This window comes from Daldinia vernicosa (genome assembly GCF_022497035.1).
Source record: "Daldinia vernicosa strain CBS 139.73 unplaced genomic scaffold F5Y00scaffold_26, whole genome shotgun sequence".
Taxonomy (NCBI): domain Eukaryota; kingdom Fungi; phylum Ascomycota; class Sordariomycetes; order Xylariales; family Hypoxylaceae; genus Daldinia; species Daldinia vernicosa.
In genome coordinates this window covers 434255-454047 of record NW_025953942.1, presented here as the reverse complement: position 1 = coordinate 454047, position 19793 = coordinate 434255, and the positions used below count along the sequence as shown (strand labels likewise).

The 19793-nt window shown below is 47.8% G+C and overlaps 9 protein-coding genes and 1 non-coding gene across 10 annotated transcripts; 5 read left to right on the top strand and 5 right to left on the bottom strand.

The window, feature by feature from the left end:
• Positions 1 to 384: 384 nt before the first annotated feature.
• On the bottom strand, positions 385 to 2013 carry F5Y00DRAFT_238595 (sarcosine oxidase). Its single transcript, XM_048007982.1, has 3 exons — positions 1118 to 2013; positions 817 to 1057; positions 385 to 715 (listed from the first exon to the last, which is right to left on the bottom strand). Exons 1-3 carry the CDS (start codon positions 1932 to 1934, stop codon positions 472 to 474), a joined length of 1302 nt encoding a protein of 433 aa, XP_047864450.1. The 5' UTR covers positions 1935 to 2013; the 3' UTR covers positions 385 to 471.
• An 819-nt stretch (positions 2014 to 2832) lies between these two features.
• On the bottom strand, positions 2833 to 4066 carry F5Y00DRAFT_87846 (Rpp20 subunit of nuclear RNase MRP and P-domain-containing protein). The gene is made up of 2 exons (XM_048014287.1): positions 3654 to 4066; positions 2833 to 3587 (listed from the first exon to the last, which is right to left on the bottom strand). Exons 1-2 carry the CDS (start codon positions 3736 to 3738, stop codon positions 3094 to 3096), a joined length of 579 nt encoding a protein of 192 aa, XP_047864449.1. The 5' UTR covers positions 3739 to 4066; the 3' UTR covers positions 2833 to 3093.
• Positions 3938 to 5651, top strand: F5Y00DRAFT_87779 (RAVE subunit 2/Rogdi). The gene is made up of 3 exons (XM_048014286.1): positions 3938 to 4014; positions 4073 to 4259; positions 4410 to 5651. Exons 2-3 carry the CDS (start codon positions 4194 to 4196, stop codon positions 5400 to 5402), a joined length of 1059 nt encoding a protein of 352 aa, XP_047864448.1. The 5' UTR covers positions 3938 to 4014; positions 4073 to 4193; the 3' UTR covers positions 5403 to 5651.
• Positions 5652 to 7118, bottom strand: F5Y00DRAFT_87675 (NIPSNAP-domain-containing protein). Its single transcript, XM_048014284.1, has 2 exons — positions 6450 to 7118; positions 5652 to 6385 (listed from the first exon to the last, which is right to left on the bottom strand). Exons 1-2 carry the CDS (start codon positions 7027 to 7029, stop codon positions 5901 to 5903), a joined length of 1065 nt encoding a protein of 354 aa, XP_047864447.1. The 5' UTR covers positions 7030 to 7118; the 3' UTR covers positions 5652 to 5900.
• A 575-nt stretch (positions 7119 to 7693) lies between these two features.
• On the top strand, positions 7694 to 8251 carry F5Y00DRAFT_87666 (ATPase, F0 complex, subunit J). The gene is made up of 4 exons (XM_048014283.1): positions 7694 to 7890; positions 7960 to 7989; positions 8058 to 8108; positions 8179 to 8251. Exons 1-4 carry the CDS (start codon positions 7830 to 7832, stop codon positions 8232 to 8234), a joined length of 198 nt encoding a protein of 65 aa, XP_047864446.1. The 5' UTR covers positions 7694 to 7829; the 3' UTR covers positions 8235 to 8251.
• Positions 8252 to 8663: 412 nt separating this feature from the next.
• F5Y00DRAFT_238558 (serine hydrolase-domain-containing protein) lies at positions 8664 to 10045 on the top strand. The gene has a single exon (XM_048007981.1). It carries the CDS (start codon positions 8924 to 8926, stop codon positions 9872 to 9874), a length of 951 nt encoding a protein of 316 aa, XP_047864445.1. The 5' UTR covers positions 8664 to 8923; the 3' UTR covers positions 9875 to 10045.
• Positions 10046 to 12063, bottom strand: F5Y00DRAFT_238557 (PCI domain-containing protein). Its single transcript, XM_048007980.1, has 4 exons — positions 11727 to 12063; positions 11614 to 11670; positions 10836 to 11555; positions 10046 to 10786 (listed from the first exon to the last, which is right to left on the bottom strand). The coding sequence occupies exons 1-4, from the start codon at positions 11808 to 11810 to the stop codon at positions 10169 to 10171; spliced, it is 1479 nt and encodes a 492-aa protein (XP_047864444.1). The 5' UTR covers positions 11811 to 12063; the 3' UTR covers positions 10046 to 10168.
• Positions 12064 to 12316: 253 nt separating this feature from the next.
• On the bottom strand, positions 12317 to 13713 carry F5Y00DRAFT_262610 (uncharacterized protein; the record flags this gene model as incomplete). Its single annotated transcript, XM_048011410.1, has 7 exons — positions 12317 to 12357; positions 12422 to 12562; positions 12636 to 13101; positions 13160 to 13195; positions 13254 to 13395; positions 13477 to 13559; positions 13630 to 13713. The coding sequence occupies 7 exons, from the start codon at positions 13711 to 13713 to the stop codon at positions 12317 to 12319; spliced, it is 993 nt and encodes a 330-aa protein (XP_047864443.1).
• Positions 13714 to 15194: 1481 nt separating this feature from the next.
• On the top strand, positions 15195 to 15292 carry F5Y00DRAFT_t95. The gene has a single exon. It is a non-coding gene; the product is annotated as a tRNA-Glu (tRNA).
• Positions 15293 to 16490: 1198 nt separating this feature from the next.
• Positions 16491 to 18397, top strand: F5Y00DRAFT_87423 (uncharacterized protein). Its single transcript, XM_048014279.1, has one exon. The coding sequence runs from the start codon at positions 16580 to 16582 to the stop codon at positions 18314 to 18316; it is 1737 nt and encodes a 578-aa protein (XP_047864442.1). The 5' UTR covers positions 16491 to 16579; the 3' UTR covers positions 18317 to 18397.
• Positions 18398 to 19793: the final 1396 nt, after the last annotated feature.

Below are 19793 nucleotides of genomic sequence, written 5' to 3'. Positions count from 1 at the left end.
AATAGGAGACATGAGTCACGACCCTGGCTATTCCTTGATTTGCTCGTATGCGTTCATCAAGAGATCACTGAAAGATAAGTTCTGAGCTGCCGGCGGTACACAGTATCCTTCGATATCTGGGAAAACGGCAAGGACGTAGTCTTGGGTCTTGGTTGTCGTACGGCCGCTTCTCCAAGCCTCCATAATCGACACGTAGCTAGGAAAAGGGCCAGTGTATACCCCGTATCTTATTATAGTAATATTGAGTCTTTGGATGTGATTCATAAAATGGTGGCGACTTTAACGAGATTAAGATCAAAGATATCTACGCTATGTTTATATACGCGCATCTGCCTAACGTAGGCGGTAAATAAGTACATATGTCAATGCTCAGATATATGATGTATAGAGATGTGTGTCGCATTGTGCGACTTTCAACTAATTGATATATCGTATATCACATAAATCGCGGTCCGAGGCATCTCGATAATATTAAAGATCCCTCAACTCTTTCACAGGCCAGACTTTATTCCCCGTTGAATCCGGGCGCTCACGATTCCACGCCCAACGCTGCCGCAGCTCTGATTCTAGGGATCCGTCTAACATCCTCGTAACATACTCGCCGATGATGGGGAAGAACTTCCACCCGTGAAACGAGCCACAGGTCGCGACGTAGAGTCCCTTAGAAGCTGGATGCGGCGATATGATAAAATCTTCGCTGGGTGTAACCGCATCCCTAGTATCTAGGGGTTAGTTCATAAGCGTATAGGTAGTTACTTTATAGGTAGATATAGTTATAATATGGGTAAGAAAGAATAGTCTATAAAAACCACATACCAGCATATGCGATGTTCCGAAATCTTCCACGTCTCTCCGCGCTTCCCGAAGGTAGCTCTGCTGGCAAATTCGACGTCTCGCACCAAAGTATCCGGAACCGTCCACTGTGAGTAGTCCGTAGAGGCCGGCGGCGCAGAGATTTGACGACCAGAGGGCATCGTCTGTGTATTCTTGAATATGCACTGACCCCACCACTTCAGTTTTTTGTCTTCTGTCAGTGGTAAGGCGCCATTACTTGCACCTGTGCTACCAGTTAATGCTACCAAACCAAGAAGAAAAAAGAAAATAGCCAACCGCTTACCTCTCTCGGGATCATTCTCCTGAATACTAACCGGCATCCCCGAGAATTCCTCCGCCGTACTATCATCAAGCTGCGCTAGCCCAGTCGTTACTCCCGCCGCGATCATCCTGTCCCCAGCGAGGAACTCATCTCGCCCGGTCTTCTCAGCCACTCCATCCAATAACTTCGGTGTAAAAGCGCCAGTCGACAATATCGTATATGTAGCTGTATATCTCTCTCCACCCTTAGTCAAAACCCCAACACACTCTCCATCCCCTCCAAACACCAACTCCCCAATCTCAGCCGCAACAACCCTAACACCCTTCTCAACCGCTCTCTCCGCCACAGCCCGCAGCGCCCCCTTAGCATCCGCCCACCCGCTCGTCTCATTAACCAGCACATTTTCCACTCCCGTATAATCCGCCCCGTCGAAAACCCCCCTATACAACCCCTTCGCCTCCTCCACCGGCACAACACGCATACCATCCGTAGCCCGTCCCAGCCGCGCATAGTTATCCAGGGCCTGGCGTGCGAACCCCGTGCGACTAATCCAGTAGATGCCCGTCTCGCGGTAGAACGGGCGCCATAGCGGGTCCGCGCGCCAGACGTCCTGCGCTTCGAGCGCGAGCCGGCAGTACACCGGGTCCCGGTAATCGGCACGCACGACTTTATTCCAGTCCCAAGATGCGGCGACGCGGCGCTGCGCTGTGTGCGCGTCGCGGTCGATGAGAGTTACGGATGAGTTTGGAAATTTGGTGGCTAGGTGTAGTGCGGTCGAGGTGCCGAAGACACCGGCCCCGACGATGATGTAAGAGGGAGAAGACTGAGAAGATGCCATTGCGATTGTTGGCAGTATATCTTAGGTACCTACCTGGTAAGTAACTATGAAACTACCTCGTATGAAAAAGGGGGGGTTCACATAAATTAGTTTCGAGTTGGTGTCTTCGGTTTGGTCCTAAATATGACCACGACATTACCGCCGTGGTGCCCCTCAGCGGCCGGGTCGTCTCCGATTATAGGACCGAGATCCCGATCGCCGCAACCACGGACGGGAATTATGCGCCACAAGCTTCTTAGTTGTTGATAAAAGAGTTAAAATTTGTTTAATTTAGATTACCCATGGTCCTAAAATTGATGCAACTTCTTCAGCATTCATGCGTAAGCATCCTTGGAATATTCTGTGCTCGATATGAAGTAGTTAATACATGGTCTGTCTTTGTCTCATACTAAAGCTGGATGGCCTCGGAATCCTTCCTTAAGGACTTATGGTAAAATATCCATATGATCCTAGTTGGCCATATCGCATTTCTGGACGGACCTTATCAATCTCGTCTTTCTAGTACTTTTAATGATAGCTTCGATGTCCTTCTCTTATTCCGCTCTGTCCTTGCTAGCAAGTCCCAAGTCCATGATGCTGTGACCATATCATTATCCACCTTACCGTATGTCTTCGCCTCAAACATCTCGCTCCTATAACTACCTGAGTAGGGGCTGAGTATGTATTACGTCTATAAGCTGAGGCGGCTCAACATATATTTCCTTTACTACTTCAGAGCTCACCTGCTGTCCCCTTTTCCTTATACTCCATGAGATTCGTCGTGTCTAAGTCGTATTATAGTAGCGCAAATCCGCCAAAGCACCATCGACCAACTCGTGGTTACTATATGTTCCGGGAAATACTGCAATCCCGAGTTTCTGCTCTTGAGCGTAATGAATAGGTAGCCTTGGACTCTCAACGGGCTTTTGCGGCTGAAGATTTCGCCGCTACGCTTGCGTTGACGGATGATCCATACCTCCAGTCGTCTTATCGACTGTATCGACTGTATCGCCCATCTATAATAATTAGAACCGACGTCGTTGAAAAATTGTCGCCGGCGTATCCATAACACTCGGGACGTAACGATGCTGTAGGAAAAGTGCTGATCGGGTAGGCCATAGTCCTAAAGAGCCCGATTCTGACAAATAGCATCATCCTTCCTCGCTTAGAAGTCCTACCATCACCTCAACCTAATAGACGCCTCAAGAGAACTCATCATCCTCGTCCTCTCCTGCCCCTCACCCCCCCACTCCTCCTCCCCCTCCAACACAACATCATCCACAGCACCCACGCTCCCGGTCTTCAACTGCACGATACAATCCTGTTGTTTTTGGAAGAACATAGCGACCTCAACGACCTTCTGGATAGCGCGCCCTGTACCTAGCACTACGACTTCGCCCGCGTCTTCGAGCCCGATCCCGCTGCCGCTATTTTTCGAGGCAGACTGTCGCTGGATGGCACGGATGCGCTCGTCCAGGGATGCGTTCTTGTTGCCGGCGAGTTTGTTAGTGAAAGCTCTGTTGGATGCTGATGCTTCGCGTAGATTCTTGTCGAGTTGTTTGCGCACGCGCGCTGTTACGGAGCGGAAGGGCGTTTTAGGAGTTATATAGATACGTCGCGAGGCGCGTGTGGAGGGTATACGCATGGGAATGGGACGTCTTCGGACGGTAGCCCCTGAGTTGGTATTAGTAATTGTCATAGTAGAGAGGGTATTAAGATAGCTAAGGCTTCCGATCTGACCTTTTGGTATAGGTGGCAGCTTTGCTGGCTTTGTGGGCTGTTCAGGCACCTGCGAAACGGTCTCGGATGGCTGTTCGGTGGCCATTTTTTTTTTGTTTATGATTCAGTCATATCAAGTTCTTTTTTAGCTTTCACTTCATCCCCATACAAGAACCTGGGACATGTGGTCACATTCGAAAATACTGTCGCATTAACAATCGAGAAGCAGTTGATTTGAAGATATAATTGATAGCATCTGATATTCAATTATCCATAAGCTGTAAAGGATGAAAATGAGGTGGGGCCTGCAGCCAGGGACACGATAAGATGGACCCACATCACTATCTTTTAGCTTACCCGCCATCGTCCAATCCAACATTATGCAAGTCAAGCATCATCAGTCGAAAGCTCCCCACTTACACGCACTAACAAGGCTACAGCTTATACAAGGTATATTAGGTACCTACACCACATTCGTTCAGCTCCCTCATCATAGCTCCAAAGCGTATACCATCAGATGGCCCGTTGAAATGCGGTTGCCTATGCCGTCTCTCGTCCACAATGTCCGTTGAGATCTGGCCTCCCATCTCGCCGACCGAGCTTAAAATCCAGGAAGATGCCACTCAAGTACGATCCCACCCCCCAATTTATTCGTTCCCTTGCTTCCAATCATATCTCCTTTAGAATACCATGCTCTTCGCTGAAGACGACTTCGTCCTCGTCCCCCCATACAACTCTCTTACAGCTATATACTCACCACAGCAACAATCCAAACAGGCCCGCGAGCTAACCTGGCTCCTAACCTCCCTGCGCACGACCCTCGAGAAAATCAAGCGCGGCCTGGAAGACTGCTGCGCACTCCTAGCTCCCGCCGACTCGGCCGGCAGCACGCTCGTGCTAACAACGCCACGCAACGAGACCGTAAAAGGGCACACAACACGTGTAGGCGCGCGCTTAGTGCGCGGCTTAGTCCATCTGCGACTACGAACTCTCCCACCACAGACTCTATCCCTCGACCCCTCGCGTCCCGTCCGCGTCCCCGCTCTAATCCGTCTCGACGCCCTTCTCTCACTCTCACTTGAGTTATGCCTCGCCCTCGAAAAACACCAGAATCAAACTACGCCCCCGCCCTCCGCGCCGTACCTCGCCTCCCAATTACGGCTGCTAGCACTACATATCGCAGAAGCAGCAGCGCTAGTCAAAGGGCCGCCTCAACCGCCTGCGCGCCCATCTACTAGTGCTTCTACAGCGAGCCGCGAGGGGCCCGGACGCCAGGAGCAGAAAGTTCCTCTTGATACGGCGTGGACGACGAATTCGGTGTCGCTGGGTCATTTCACGCCCCCGCTTAGTCGTAACCTATCCCTCTACGTAACGATTCAAGATGCCTGTCTAGTCATATATCTCCGCGCCCTAGAACCCGCCGACGCACCAGTTAACTTCGGAACGAAACTCGCGCTCGCTATTGGTACGACACGGCGTATCGAACACGACGAGGCCGACCGCGTGTTCTCGTACCGATGTGACGATGAATCGCGGATCGATAGCGGCGCGTCTACCTCCGAGCATCATGGGAATCATAGTAGTAATAGTAGTGAGGGTACCGAAGGAAATAAGAAAGAAGTTGAGGTATATGTACGCGAGAAGGTGCGCGTTGAAAGCGCGGACCCTAGCCTTCTTTCGCTGTCCGCAAAGTTGAGCGCTTTAGGCAATACGTTGGGGTTGGCACGGCGTAATTTGGCTGCCGTCATGGAACAGGATTTGGAAGAATAAAACGACGCGAGGGAACACCGTATTGCAGAATCTCCCTCTGCTTAGAGACTAACACGGTTGAGTTATATGCATTATGGGAGTAGTGGTTGGGGTCTCACGGAATAAAAATGAATGAAAACAGCGGTTACGAATAAGGTAATCATTTAAACCCATAAGAAAATCAAATCGCGATAAACACTTGAAATTGTTTCTCGAGTTCGAGTTCAGCTATGACTTCGCCTCCGAAAAGAAAACTCGAATTGCTTCATATTGGTATCAGTGAAATGTGACCGTAATAGCATTTAGGGCGTGATTTTCAGCCCCTCCAAGCTCTCATCAGAAGTATCCCGATCTCGGCAGTAAAAGTACAATCACTTTCGTAGGTGCCCCCTCGCTAACATGGCGGAGATCGACTACATAAAGAAACAATCGCCTCGAAACTCCAGTTCTCCATATCAGATGCTTAGTTCGGTCCAAAAAACGGCTGATATTAACGCAATCGTCCCTCATCCGCAGAAATTACGCCACAGGTGACCATGGCAGTGGGACAAGAATCCTTGACTTCATGTGTTGGATCAAAGGAACAGTCTTGTGGACCGTCTCGGCCCAGCCTTCTTGCTTCCAGCTCTCCTCTCGTCGAACTTTACGCTCCTCGAGGTTCGCAAATTGCCAAAGATGGTGAACTGTGTTCAGATCACCGATCTGTACGAACCAAGCACCGACACCCTCCATGACTTGCCTTCGCGCCTTTAAGCCTCGTCGCCAGTGATATTCCCACTCTAACAGGTTTCCAGGGTGAAGAGTGTAGGAACGTAATTCGAATATACCACCCAATTGACGTGGTGAAGTAGTTGGCCAGAACGAAAATTCCTGCATGATCGACGTATTCTTAGACTTGATAAGCGTCTTGAGCTTTTTGTCGAATTCGGCGAAGTCAGGGTGGCGGGAGATGGAATTTAGGGATTGGTGGTATCCTTGGTAGCGCTGGTACTCCCAGATGTGAACTTAACATTTACATCATCAGCCTATCGTAACTAATTTTGAATTAAGGCCCAAGCCGTAACTTACCGAATGTGTCGCAATCGCCCACCTCGGTTCGCCAGCTTCCAACGAGATGAACCTTATTATCCTCCAAGGAAGCCATGAGTGGATACCATTGGCCAACCAACTCAACATACTCGTCCACCTTGTCCGGCTGCACCTCGTGGAACACGATCGAGTGAACGTACTTGCCACGGGCCAGCACCGCGGAAAAGCTCGCTTCGAGTTGAGCATCCAACTCGCGTCCCTCTTTTGTTCCGTAGATGACCCTAGATAGAAGATTCTCTGGTCGCTCGGGTTCCTTAGTTGACACCTCCGCTCGCTTTCCTGTATGGGTGCTTAATGAGCCCAAGCCCTGGGAGGTTTCTTGGGCAGTAGACGAAGAATCATTAGTAGAAGAATTTTTAGTGAACCTACTTGCTTCGCGCTCCTGATGTGCTTTGACCAACTGCTCGCGGAACTCCTTCTGCTTCGCGTTGAACGAGTCAACACCCTCGGGTGTGATGTCCGCCAGTGTCGGTGTACGCTGGCTAGCAGAGGTAGAGCTGAACGCTCGAAGCGAACGCGGAGCTCCTACCGCTACTCGCGCGAGACGTCGGGAAAACATGGCGGTTGCTTGAGTTTGAGATATTTCTAAGGGGGGTTGTTAAATAAACAAAGAGGGACGTTTAGAGTGAGGGGATTGATTTGGTTAGAGCAGGATTCGAGAACGAAGGCTATGGGAAATCCGGTAACAGCGTCGAATTTAACGCAAGTTAATAAGAAAATGAGTGAAGGTGCTAAGGAATGCTAATGTCGGGATTTGTTGGTGATATGGTGGATATAGTGGTTTTTCGCGGGGAAGTCCAGATGAATTTAGGTAGTCCTCTAGGTAACAGGCAGTTACGGAGGTTCCGCGGAGCAGTTCGAATATCGAAGGGTAAAGCACAACTGGTCGGAGAGAAGAAGCAAGGTCGATGGTGGAGGGTAGCAAGCGGCAGGTAGGAAGTAGCGTTTAGGTACAATTAATTGGTAGGTACTTTACTCCCCCGCCTTTGAATTCGGGGGGAAGCTTAAAAGGTCGTAAGTTCATTCCAGAGCGATTTCCCCAGCTTTTGATGCTGCTGCTTAACAAATGTGGAGATGATCTTCGAAGGTGTGACACTGTGCAATGATGTCAGTAGATTTATCGGTAAAATCATTGGCCGTGACCGACGATTGTTCTTGCCATCTCGAGAAGATTCAAGTACTTCGTACTTCATGCCTTACCTAAGGCATCAGAATTACATAACATAACTCGATAAGACAATCGCCAAGTTCCGGCTTAGCGGCAGAAGAAAACCACTCGCTTCCATTACAATCTCAACCCTCAATCATCTCCAATCTCGACGCCGTCTACCACTCAAATCCTCCGAATACATATTCAAAATGTCGTCTTATTGGTCTTGGTTGGGTGCTTACCCCCTCAAGAAGTTCCCGGCGCCAGTTCGTACGTCAATTGACTCCGCAACCCAGATTCGAATTGCATAATTTGCGACAACTACTAACATATCGATAGTCCGGCCCTATGCCCCTTTCTTCGTCGCTGGTATGATACACCATGATCGATATGTTGCGAAATTAGCGTATATGGATAAGACCCTAACAGATGAACAGGCCTGATTATCGCTTACGGTGTCAACTCGGTGCAAAATTCCATGATGCAGTGTATGTGTTTATCATAGCTCCTAGAGAGCAGAGCGCAGAGGAGCAGAAATAATTGACAATTCTTCAATAGCCGACGAGTGGAAGAACGATCCCCGCAACCCGAACGCGAAGTCTGGTGGACACTAGAATGGAGGTGACAAACGTGGAGAAGGCGACCAACTATCCCGAACGAGAAGCATTATAGATGGTCGATTCATTCCGATAGACGACCAAGGAAGGACTGTAACATAGACTATGAGTTCGCGTTGAATCGAGGGCTATGTCCACCAATATGCATTCGTGCCATGGTCGAATGATAACCCTAGACTTGGGACTTGTACGATCTGTGCCTATCATAATTTCAAGTATAGCTGCCGTCCTGACAGCTTAACTAAATTCACTAGTTTGAAATACATAGTCAGCTTCAAACTTGGAGTTACAAGTTCACCGTTATACTCGTGTAGGTTTACTAGCCTCCGATTGTAGCACCCAGGTCAAAGAGAAATAGGCTTAAGAGTTCGAATTTCAAAAGGAATTAGATTTTACCACATTTTGAAAAGTAATCCAATGAATTATCTATACAAGGCCAATTAATTATTAAATTCACAAATACTTGTCCTAATATCATAGTGGCTGCATGACAAATACATGCCAGTCTTATTCGGTCAATCCGGGACCATCTCTTAGCACGATACTATTGAAAAAATCCCCTATCTCACATGTTACTTACTCATTCGCCGATTTCACCTCAGATATTAGGTACATACATCTTACCTATCAGGCAACTTTACCTCACATAACTCTATATTACAACTCTACAACTCTATACTACCTTCATGAAACATTTCATCCCACCTCATCCGCGCACAATCCGCTTTACATTAACAATATTCTCCCGTCACCAAACCCGGTCCCTCGCTATGTCACCACCGGCCGTACCCGGGGCCACGCCAACCCAAACCAAGCCCTCAATCCCCAAAGGCAAAACCGAGCTGAAAATCCTCATGCTCCACGGCTACACCCAATCCGGGCCCCTCTTCTCCTCCAAAACCAAAGCCCTCTCAAAACTCCTCACCAAAGCCCTATCCCCCGCGCCCTATAACCTACACCCAACGCTCCTCTTCCCCACGGCCCCGCACCGTCTACGCCCCTCCGATATCCCGGGGTACGTCCCCCCGGAACAAGGCGAAGATGACGACGAAGAGTCCGACAACTGGGCCTGGTTCCGCAAGGACGAGGCTACGGGTGCGTATCGCGGGTTTGAGGAGGGAATGCGGAAGATTGCGGCTACGGTTGCCGAAGCGGGCGGTATTGACGGTGTGTGCGGGTTTAGCCAGGGAGGAGCGGTAGCTGCGCTTGTGGCTGCGGCGTTGGAGCAGCCATATCGGGATCCGCCGTCTTCGTCCCATGCAGCATCCCCTTCGGACCCGTCCTCGAGACCTGAAGAGGCAGACTGGTCTTGGGTGGACGAGTTGCGCAGCGCGAACAACAACCAAGCGCTACGTTTCTCTATCGTGTACTCTGGTTTCTACGCGCCCATTGATTCGCTACGATGGCTATATGAGCCGCCTATCACGACTCCAACGCTGCATTTCCTCGGAAGCCTGGACACGGTCGTCGAGGAAAGCCGGAGCAAGGGGCTTGTAGACCGGTGTAAGGATCCTACGGTTGTTGTGCATCCAGGGGGTCACTACGTGCCTGTTGCCAAGGACTGGGCTATGGCTTTGGCAGGCTGGTTAAGGCAGCGGTATGAGGACCCGGAGGCCGCGACTAAGCGCTCACTGTGAATAGGGGCTGCATCGTTGACGTCTAGGATTTAGAGGCTCTGCAAGCAAGATGAACCTGGAAATTAGAAACTAGATATGGAGGCATTACACGCACGACTACAAGCATAGTAGAATCAAGACATAGAAGGCAAACCTGTTCTTCACGGGCATTATATACCTCCTAATCTAAATATTGTACATTCGCATGTTTTCGATGCAAACCTGTGCTGTGCTGTGCAGTTCCTCTCGAACCCAAGTCCCTCTCCCGGTCCCGAAAGAATTACTCCCCAAAAAGAGTCCTCATAAAGTCGTCTATCACGCCTTCTTCTTACCCTTTTTCTCTTTGCCCTCCTTTGCGCCGGGCTGAATCCTCGCCATCATCTCTTCCTTGGTAATGAGATGATCTACACGTTCCAGTAAACCGAGCAGGCTCTTCATATTGTGGCTCCATTCGTTAAGGACGTCGTCGACGTCTCTGGGCTTGGCGAAGCTGACTATACTGGCTGGCCGATCAATGCGGGCAAAGACCGTCTTGGAGCACACCAGTTCACTAATATACTTCTCCGTCTCATCCTCCGTCAGGTCGAGCAGCTGAGTCAGGCGCTTCATGCCGATGCGGGTGTAGTATTTCGCGATAACTCTAACATTGTGCTCGATAACACGTTTGCGCAGATCCTGCCATCGCTGATAGGCTTTCTCGTCGCCCGACTGGTTTGGATGCTCGTCGAAGATATCGGTCCCACAGAGATGAGGACCATACTGCTTCGCAACCTCTGGCCATCGCATGAGCTCATGCACTGTGAACAACTTGAGAAGCGCCGCATCAACAGGGATTTGGGTGTTTCGAGTATCACGGAAGATACGTTGGAGAAGATCATGTTGTTCGTTGTCGTGGGGGGCGAGTATGACGAAGTAGATGATGCGTTGCAGGACCTAATTAGCATTAGCAAAAAGTTATAGTAGACGCGTGTGGACAACATACGGGTTGTAGTTTTGAAGGGTCCTCCTCGACAGCTTCGGTATCCAATACTTGCCTGTAATGCTTGCAGGCGTCGAGATACTTGTCGTCGTGCTTTGCCAGAGTGATCTGTTGTTCGTAGTAGGCCAGCTTTAAGTCCGTAGTGTCGTCCTCCTGCTCGGGGGGGACCTCCTCCCCACGCTTCAGCTTCTCTTCGCGGGTCTTCTTCTCTTTCTCTAGTTGCTCCGCCGTCTTCTTCGGCTTTCGAGATAGATATCTGGTGCTAATCTTGCGGCTGAGAATGCTAGCTTGCGTCCAGTCGCCGTTCTCGATACATAATGCGACTTGGGCAAGTATGAATTCCGTCTTCTCCCGTCTCTCCATTGAGCCAAAGGTTTCTACCTGCAATTCGCAGAGGATATCCATGGCGGACTTAAGATCTCCCTGCTCCTTCTTGATGTCCGACAGAATTTTAGTCACGCGAGCGCGCTCGACCTCGACGAATATCTTGCCCTCGGTCACGGTGCGCAGGGTCTCGATTACCGATAGTTTAGTATCTAGATTCGGGGTAGCGTCGAGGAAGCCCATAACGGTCTGGACCATCTTGGTGATAGCTTGTTTAAGCTGGCCATGCTTCTTGGAGAGGACCAAGACCTGGTCGTTGAGCAAACTCCAGTTTCCGGCATTTTTACAGATCGTACATATCGCAATTAAAGTTCGAGACGTAGAGGCGAGATCGGAAGCCTGTAAAGTATTGCAGTTAGTGATGCTGAACGACTACGGACCGAAGAGAATAACTCGCCTGTCGGGTTTGCTTCTCGAAAATAGTAAGCTTCTCGATAGCTGCTTGAATATCATTCTATAAGTACGTCTTAGCAAACTATAGTCTAGTATTTCTAGCCCGGATATGTGCACCTTAGCAAGCTTCTCTGCTTCGGCGATTTGTACGTCAGCTTCCTTGCTGAAGTCCTTCTCGGGCTTCAGAGCTGCGTCCGCCATGATTTCCGAAATTTCTTGATGACGTATAATCTAATTAAAAGGGAGTGCGGTAATTTCGGAGTAATATGTGAGGGCGGGAGCTTTGGTGGGTTACGTTTGATGTGTAGTTCGTGGTGTGGAATATTTAAGGCGATGATGATGGAGGGAAGCTTAAGGCGGCTGCGAGGCGACGAAAGCTCGCGCTGCCTTGCAACGCAACTTGAATTGAATTGGCCCAAGCGTTGAGCTTGGTCAGCCTGATAACAAAAGTCACATGTAGATAAGTCGCTAGAATGTCTCGCCGCAGTACCTACTATTTCCATATTCATTTATCCATCGCAATTACATTCGTATATCCCATCATCAACAAGAGGTACATAGTGAAAGCCACGAAACTCTTAGTAACCGGTTTGCCGGTGAGCTACTCATTAAATGTTCATGAACTCGCAACATATTATCACGTTGAGCTACACTTATTTTCGCAAGCACTATTCCATTCAAACTAAACTAAATGCAAGGCGTCCGTCTTATACGATAGCTACAGCATTCGCGGTACTTGATATCCCCCCTATAAGTTTGTATTAGTTAATAGCACCATTATTATTCATGCCCTCGGGCTACATACTACATACCTTTCACATGGTTAGGAGCACTTGAGAGGAAGAATGTCCATTGTTTCCTCTCGACACACTTCTCCGCAAGTTTCTCGAGGTCCCAAAGCTCGCCGATCGGAACTCCCCAGAGTGCCAACAACTTCTCGTGAAGGTAGTAATCTATTATGATGTAAATTGCATCAGTAATCCTCTCCTTTCCATTGGTTTTATCAAGCGGAAAATTTCAATATACCTTTCTCAGATGGCCAGGCTTCAAACGCAGGATGGTCACTAGCTACAGCCGAGAAGTAGGAGTCATGCAATAAGTCGAGAATATCTTCACTTTGCTCCACACCTATATAGCGCTGCTCATCATGACGCCCGAATATATTCTTCCCGAGGTGGCAAGGGGCCCTCTCCTCGTATGTAAGAGAGTTTGCGTTCTTCAGAAACCCAGATCTGACGACTAGGATATCGCCAATCTGAATGTCGCCTCCTTGTGCGGCAGGTCTCAGATCAATTCCTTGCGACTCTGCCACGTTGACGAGGTCGCTGTGAGTGATTTTGAAGTTATCATAATATACTGGCTTTATATTTCTGGCTTCGGCCCAGCGGCCATAGTCGAGAAGTAGACCTCTGCCCGCAATGCCGTGCTTCGCCCACGCTTGCATGCCGCACTTGGTCGAGGCATTTTCACCTTGAATATCCTTGGCGGTGGTCTGGATAAAATGACTCAGAATACGTGACATACGCAACGGTTGTAATGAAAATGCTTACCCCATTATAGAAATACCCCGAAGGGATATGGCAAAACTACGCTGGATTAGTCACTATGCTAATAAACCTCGCCGGATACTCGATCCAAACTTACATGACGAAACCCATCCCATTGAGAAGTACTTTGAGGATTCATGTCATAAAGGTCGTCAAATCCGATATCTCCCAAAGCATGAATAGAATGTTTAAAAACCTGTCGTCCATAGCAAGGTGGTGCGACCTGGTCGAATGGAAGACTATATGTACGAATCAGTAAACAAGTATCTCCATATCCCAGACTAATCTTGCCCAAATTATATTCGAGACATTTTACTGACCCAAGAGGGATGATCTCGCCAGAAGAGACGGTTTCCAGTGCTTTCTTCACCCTTTCCGGCGTTTGTAGGTTTAATCTACCTAGCTTCAGACGGCGTCAGCTGGGTAGTTACTTTATAGTCCAATCCATCGACTTGAAATAGGAGCCAACAAACTTCATCGTCGCTTCCCCATATCCATGCCGCATCTTCAGGCTGGCCGGATTTTGGCCGCAAGTCTTTTCTCAGTGGAAGGTCCATGTCAATTAATAGCGGTGTAGTGTTAATGAGGGCTGTACTAGAAATAGAAATGACGAGGGGGATTGTCAATAACGAGATATAAGGTTTAACTAGGGCAAAGATGATATTCTGTTAGACAACGGGGAATATATAAGGCACAGGTAGATATATCGGAGTAATATAAACTATCATCATATCACGTTTACATATCCACCTATCATCCTCGGTCATCGAAGCTTTCCCCTCCTGATCATCAAAGCTTCCCCTCATGGACAAGCACAAATCTAGAATGGATTTCTATACGCTGGTGACGTTATACAACTGCGACACATGTGTGATTTATAATACCGTGCAGGTTGTGGAGGTTGCAGCCACAGCGCTACCAGGTAGAATTCGTTATCCTCCAATAGATTTGGGGCAAGATATATCCACATTTGGCTATAGGACTTTTACTATCATACCTAATAAGAGAATCTTGTCGTCTTTGCTAGCATTCCCCAGTTATGCAACCCTGTAATAGCCTAACAAAGTTTTAGGTGATAATATACATAGTAAAAACTCTCTAAGGCTACCTTATACTTTAGATAAGTATTTGTTAATAAGTTGTGGTAGGTAATTATTAACGCAACCCAGAAAGTCTACGTAAGAATTACGGCGCATATGATCACTGGATTAACTCGGATATATCTTGTGTGACTCGATATTAGATATATTTACTGTGATATAGAATTATACCAGATTTATTCTACTATGTTAAGCAGTTCAACATACGGAACCTTCCCTTTTCCTATGTATTACGAACGGACATCCCGATCCCTAGTCCAGACAATACCGTTCCAAGCTGCGATATACACTTACTTGGATGCGTCCCTCGTAATGAAGTCTTATTTTGGCGTTTATCAATGTAGAAAACGCGCCATGTGTTGTGCTTCAACGCTGACTATCATAGTTAGAGGCCTGGAGTTATGCAAAGTCTCTTTTACTGAGTTGCATAGATCTAGGGTCGCCCACATCTATCAGGTACCTTAAAATTTCCTATACTACCTAGGTAGTCACTAGCAAGAAAGGCTCGAACCAAAGGAGAAAGGGGTAGAAACTGTGTTTTAATCTCAGAAACTTATTCTATCTACAGAAGATTATTCTTACCTATTTGACACTAAGTTGACAGAGATGGAAGAATTGCCAAAACACTTCCTTTGCTTGAATTTTCATCCCGTTTGTCAGCATCGGATAAAGAGTTCGGTTGATCTTTCAAGCCCCAGACATTTATTAATTTTATTTCCTCTAAATTTCTGGGCTTTGACCGCGGGAAACTCTAGCGCGTCACCTAATCTACACAGTCTTTACGAAAAATATATTTCCAATGGGACGGCCCACAGTCAATTTCTAGGACATCGACTAGACGCCATCATGGACGCTAGCAAGATTAGGACATACCTAGCAAATATTCTATATAACCTCTCTTTGCGCTAGATTATTTTCATCAACTAATCTAAGCGCAATCCGAATTGGTGTAGTGGCTAACATTTGGTGCTCTCATGTCAATACTTAATAACTTGACAGATCCGCCAAGCCCGGGGTTCGATTCCCCGATTCGGAGTTCTTTTTACGTTCTGATCTTATCCCCCTTTTTTTACTTTAAGTGAAATACCTTAAATAGTCATCTTTGAATATGGCATATCTCCATCGGCCCTAGACAACACCCAAAATCTTAGTAGGTGATGGAGTTTAGTTCACCTATTGGTAAGGGGGTTCTTACATCACCCATGACAACCTTGGGCACATACCGAAGAGATATATATCCTCAATCGCGCATAAGTGGAAAACTTATTCCAACGCTCTTTAATTGAAGGTTTTCAATCCTTATCCTTCACTTTTATTTATAAATAACAATTGCAACAAGCATAATAGACCTTCGACATTGAAGCGTTAGACTGTTGTGTGCAAATCGGGTCCGTTATATCAAGTCCACCTAAGGACATATGGCCAACCTAGACAAGTACGAAACAATTTATGTATTTATAGGTACAGGGCTTATCACCTCTACCAACTTGACAGTGAGAGATATCACTGTTAACTTCTCCTACCCTCACTCATGGCCTGCCTCTTATGGTAGGTGAGTTACTATTTATGTCAAAGGGGAGAGCATAGCTTGCGGGATGTTATGTTAGAAATAAATTAGGGATCTAGTGCTTCTATTGCGATATTTCTAGCCAAGACTGGCCATAAATTGTTTATAAGACAGACAACTGAAAAATCAACAAAGTACCGATTTTGGGACTATTACATATGAGAACCTAAAGGATTAAAATGAATGTATCCAGCCCGGAGCCTAAACCCCAGAACCTATCATATGACCCGGTTTTCGGTCTTATATGGAGATCCTGGGCCCGGGGAAAACAACCACCAACCGGACAGCCTCTCGGTCTTGTATCTTCCCTCCCGGTAACTTCTTCCGAATCCTGGCTCACATATTGAGTCAGCCCTCGTCACTTTCCAAGTAAGTGCTTAGTTTTATATATGGTGTTACAAGGCCAATAGTCTGCTCCGAACAGTCCATCACAAGACTAAAACTACTTACAAGTTGGTCGACAAGTCAAGTGTTGTGCAACAAAGTGCAAGATCGTGAATCACTTTCCTCATACAAAGATGGCTGCAAAACGATGTGGTTGTTTTCTAACAAGTACATCCGACAGATCTTCTATTTAATTTTACATGTTCCCCCTTTTCCCAGCCTTGTCCTTTCAACATCGACGTATTCATAGGATAAACAATATACAACCTTGATCGTCTAAATTGCCTTTGAACTGCTCATCTATCAAATATTCTAAACAGGGATATTGGAATACAACCCGTTCATCTTTCGACTGCAAAATCGACAGCCAAGATGTGTCGACTCGAGCACTGGCTTTGCTGCATATGCGAGGACGCTTATGTTGCCCTTAACTTCTTTTGTGTGGATGTGGCTCCTGGAGCACCAACCTGTCCGAACACGACCCGTTACGAGCGACATATCGCAGCACGGTATTGTTACTTCTGTTCTAATGTAGGTCATGGCGGCGCCCCTCTACCGTCAAGAACTAAAGAATATCTCGATAATCTTGCAAGTCTGGAAGGTATGCTTCGTGTGGCGGCTAGAACGGACCGAGATGATGTTACCGTTTCGGTGTTTAGCAACTGGCTGATGGGGTTTTATGGCCCCAAAAACATCCGCCCTTTCGCAGCCAGCCACCCGGCGATACACAGCGACTCTACTAAAGACCACTTCGCACGCAACCTTTCACCGCCACAAAAGGTAGCTTCTTTTATCCTTACTTCATCTGAAATATCTCGGGCTAGCGCGTTCATCTATCAAACTGCAATCGTGTCGAACTTGACAGCTCAGCCATGCTTCCAACCTCCTGCAATGGTCCCAGAGCAAGGCCAGCCTAGTTGCAGAACCGACAAGGGAGTCCGTCGCTGGTCAAATAGGACACATAGAATGATGTCCGCCGAGATGGAACAGCAAAGCTCGTCATCTTCTTGGCCGAGTTCATCTCATACATCACCAAGAGATGCTATATATGCTTCCTGGGAAGATAGCAGTGAGCCCTGGGATACTGCCAAGCCAGACGTCACTATGCCCAACAGAAAGCGTTTGCCTATATCGTTTATTGCCGTCGACGACGACGACGACGACGATATCGATGTTCGTGTAACGGCATCCAGCAATGACTTAAAAGGTAGGCAAATTGTGGCCCCGCTAGCCTCTACTCCAACTTTTGCAGGTAATAATGCAAAACCTACTGTCGATACTGTAGATCACGTCCAACAGCCTGTTGCTATGAGCTACGTAACTGTGACTTCTAGCGACTCGACTGCTCCGGTAATATCCAACACCGATAACATTAGGGATGACAGAACCGACAAGCAGGGGGTTGGGAAACTCCCCAGAACCCAAAGGCCCACCCGATCACCCGCTATTATCCCGGTAATTCCTCTTGTTCCTATCGTTACAGCTAGGACTCCTCGAGGGCCTGTCAAATCTCGAATTGCATCTACCCCCAGAGCTGTAACTATTCCGATCGTTACTTCAACTGTGGCCCTGACTCAAACAAAAGCCGAAGCTGCAACTCCAACACCAACTAGTCCACAAGTCGTAGTATCGGCCGAGGTAAACGTTGAGAAGGAGAATGCCAAGGCCAGGACTTCCAAATCTGTCACTCCTAAGGACACCGCAGCTGCTCCACGCGAGGAGGATGAGCAAAAGAACTTACCTGTATTTCCCGAGGTACAAAAGAAGCCCCTCCTCTACAGCCAGGCAATTGCTACCAACACCTCACCTAATGCCATTCCTACCGGCCCCCGCGGCCACTTCATAAACCACACTGAGAGCCAGGACGAGCCGAAGAAGAAGGATCTCACGCAGAAGCGACCAAAGAATTCACGCCCGAAGAGAAAGGGGCAGAAGCAAAAACGAGGACAAAAGAAACAGCAGCAGCATACGCAAGAACAAGAGCCTAAACCGGAGCAAAATTCGGGGCAAGAGCCGGAGCACCATCAATTCCGACTACCAAGTCTATCCTATCGGGATGCTCTTAAAGGCAGTCCTACAGGAAATGACATCTTGCCCAGCTCATCCTAACCGCATTTACCTCCTCAACAAGGGAATAGAGGCCAGATTAGCACAACCAAGTGCTTAAGGCAGAACCCACGGCGGGTATAGTCTGGATTCTGGACCTTTACCTCCGAGGGGAGTGGATTTGACGCGATGATATATTGTTCATGATACGATCCTCTCTCGCATCATCTGCAACTCCTCGGCCACCAGAACATTTTCGTGCAGCATTGTGGAGTTCTAGGAGTATTTTTACGCAGGGACCTTTTGAGTCTCGACTTGTTTTGTTGTTTTCGTGCCCAGATTTTTGAAAAGGAGGCAAGGACGAATGGAGCTTTTGTTCCGGTTGTACTGTTTTTATTGTTTGATGTATGGGAAGCAGTATCTAAGTAAATCAGACGAAATAGGATAAGCAAGCCACTGCATGTAGAGAGGCTGGCTATTACTATGTAGCCACGTTGTCCATGTTGTTGGAACTTAGTATTTGCGTTAACAAACATACCTAGGTTAGGTAGCTAATTAAAAGGAGTTTAACAATTTCTCGTCCCAACTTGGATCTAACTAACCATCTAGTATGCCACTTTAACTTAGATATCACAAATCAGGCGTATCTCACCATGTTGAACAAAGACTTTGCCACAGAGCCATATAATACGTAGGGGCCTCCAAACGAGATAGTTACCAAATACGCCACCTGAGGCGTGTGTCGAGATATATGAGGCGAATATAACACGTGTAGCATAATCACGTTTCACCCTGAATATCCTGTTTGCGCCTTAGCATTAGACACCTGTCAAAAATTAAGCGGTTTGACTAAGGTAGGGCCGGCTGTGAAACATATAGCTATGGTATTTAGTCATCGATAGAAGTTGACAGTTGTGTAGGCTATGAATCCTCTGGAGTCTGGGCTATTATGGAAAAGAATTGCGACGTACGTACGTCGTGCGAGAGTGGCTGTCAGGATGGAGAAACATTCGTATTCGCGTTGCCTCCTAAAGAATTCTGCATCATATTTCTAAGGGTCTCTATGGGAATCCCGTAGATTCGCGTCTGGCCTCGCAAGTTGTCGTTGTAAAGTGGCAAACGGGGTGGAAATAAAGTGGAACTTTATGAAGTCGGAATTGAGCTTAGGTACCTATTTAGTGGGGTCATGTGACAGGGGATAGCTTCAGCCACATTGTGGCGTATGATCCGGCTGTGCATGAGACAGGGGTCAAGGTGGTCAAGGAGGTGTTCGTTGGTGCCAGAAGAGTGGCGAATATTCCCGAACAAGCCTCCCCCGATTTTCGACGGCGTCAGCGGCGGATTCGCGGGCGAGGCCTATTCCGAGCGGAGACTGGCGCGCTGGCGAGACGATGATACTACTTGTCAGCTCGGGTTTGCCTACCTGTTACCTTAGGTAATGTATAGGTGAATCCGTAAGAGGGTATGATCATCATTGTTGATGCATTGCTGTCGTGGAATTGACGAACCAAACGCGACATGCGACGCCATTTTCTTAGAA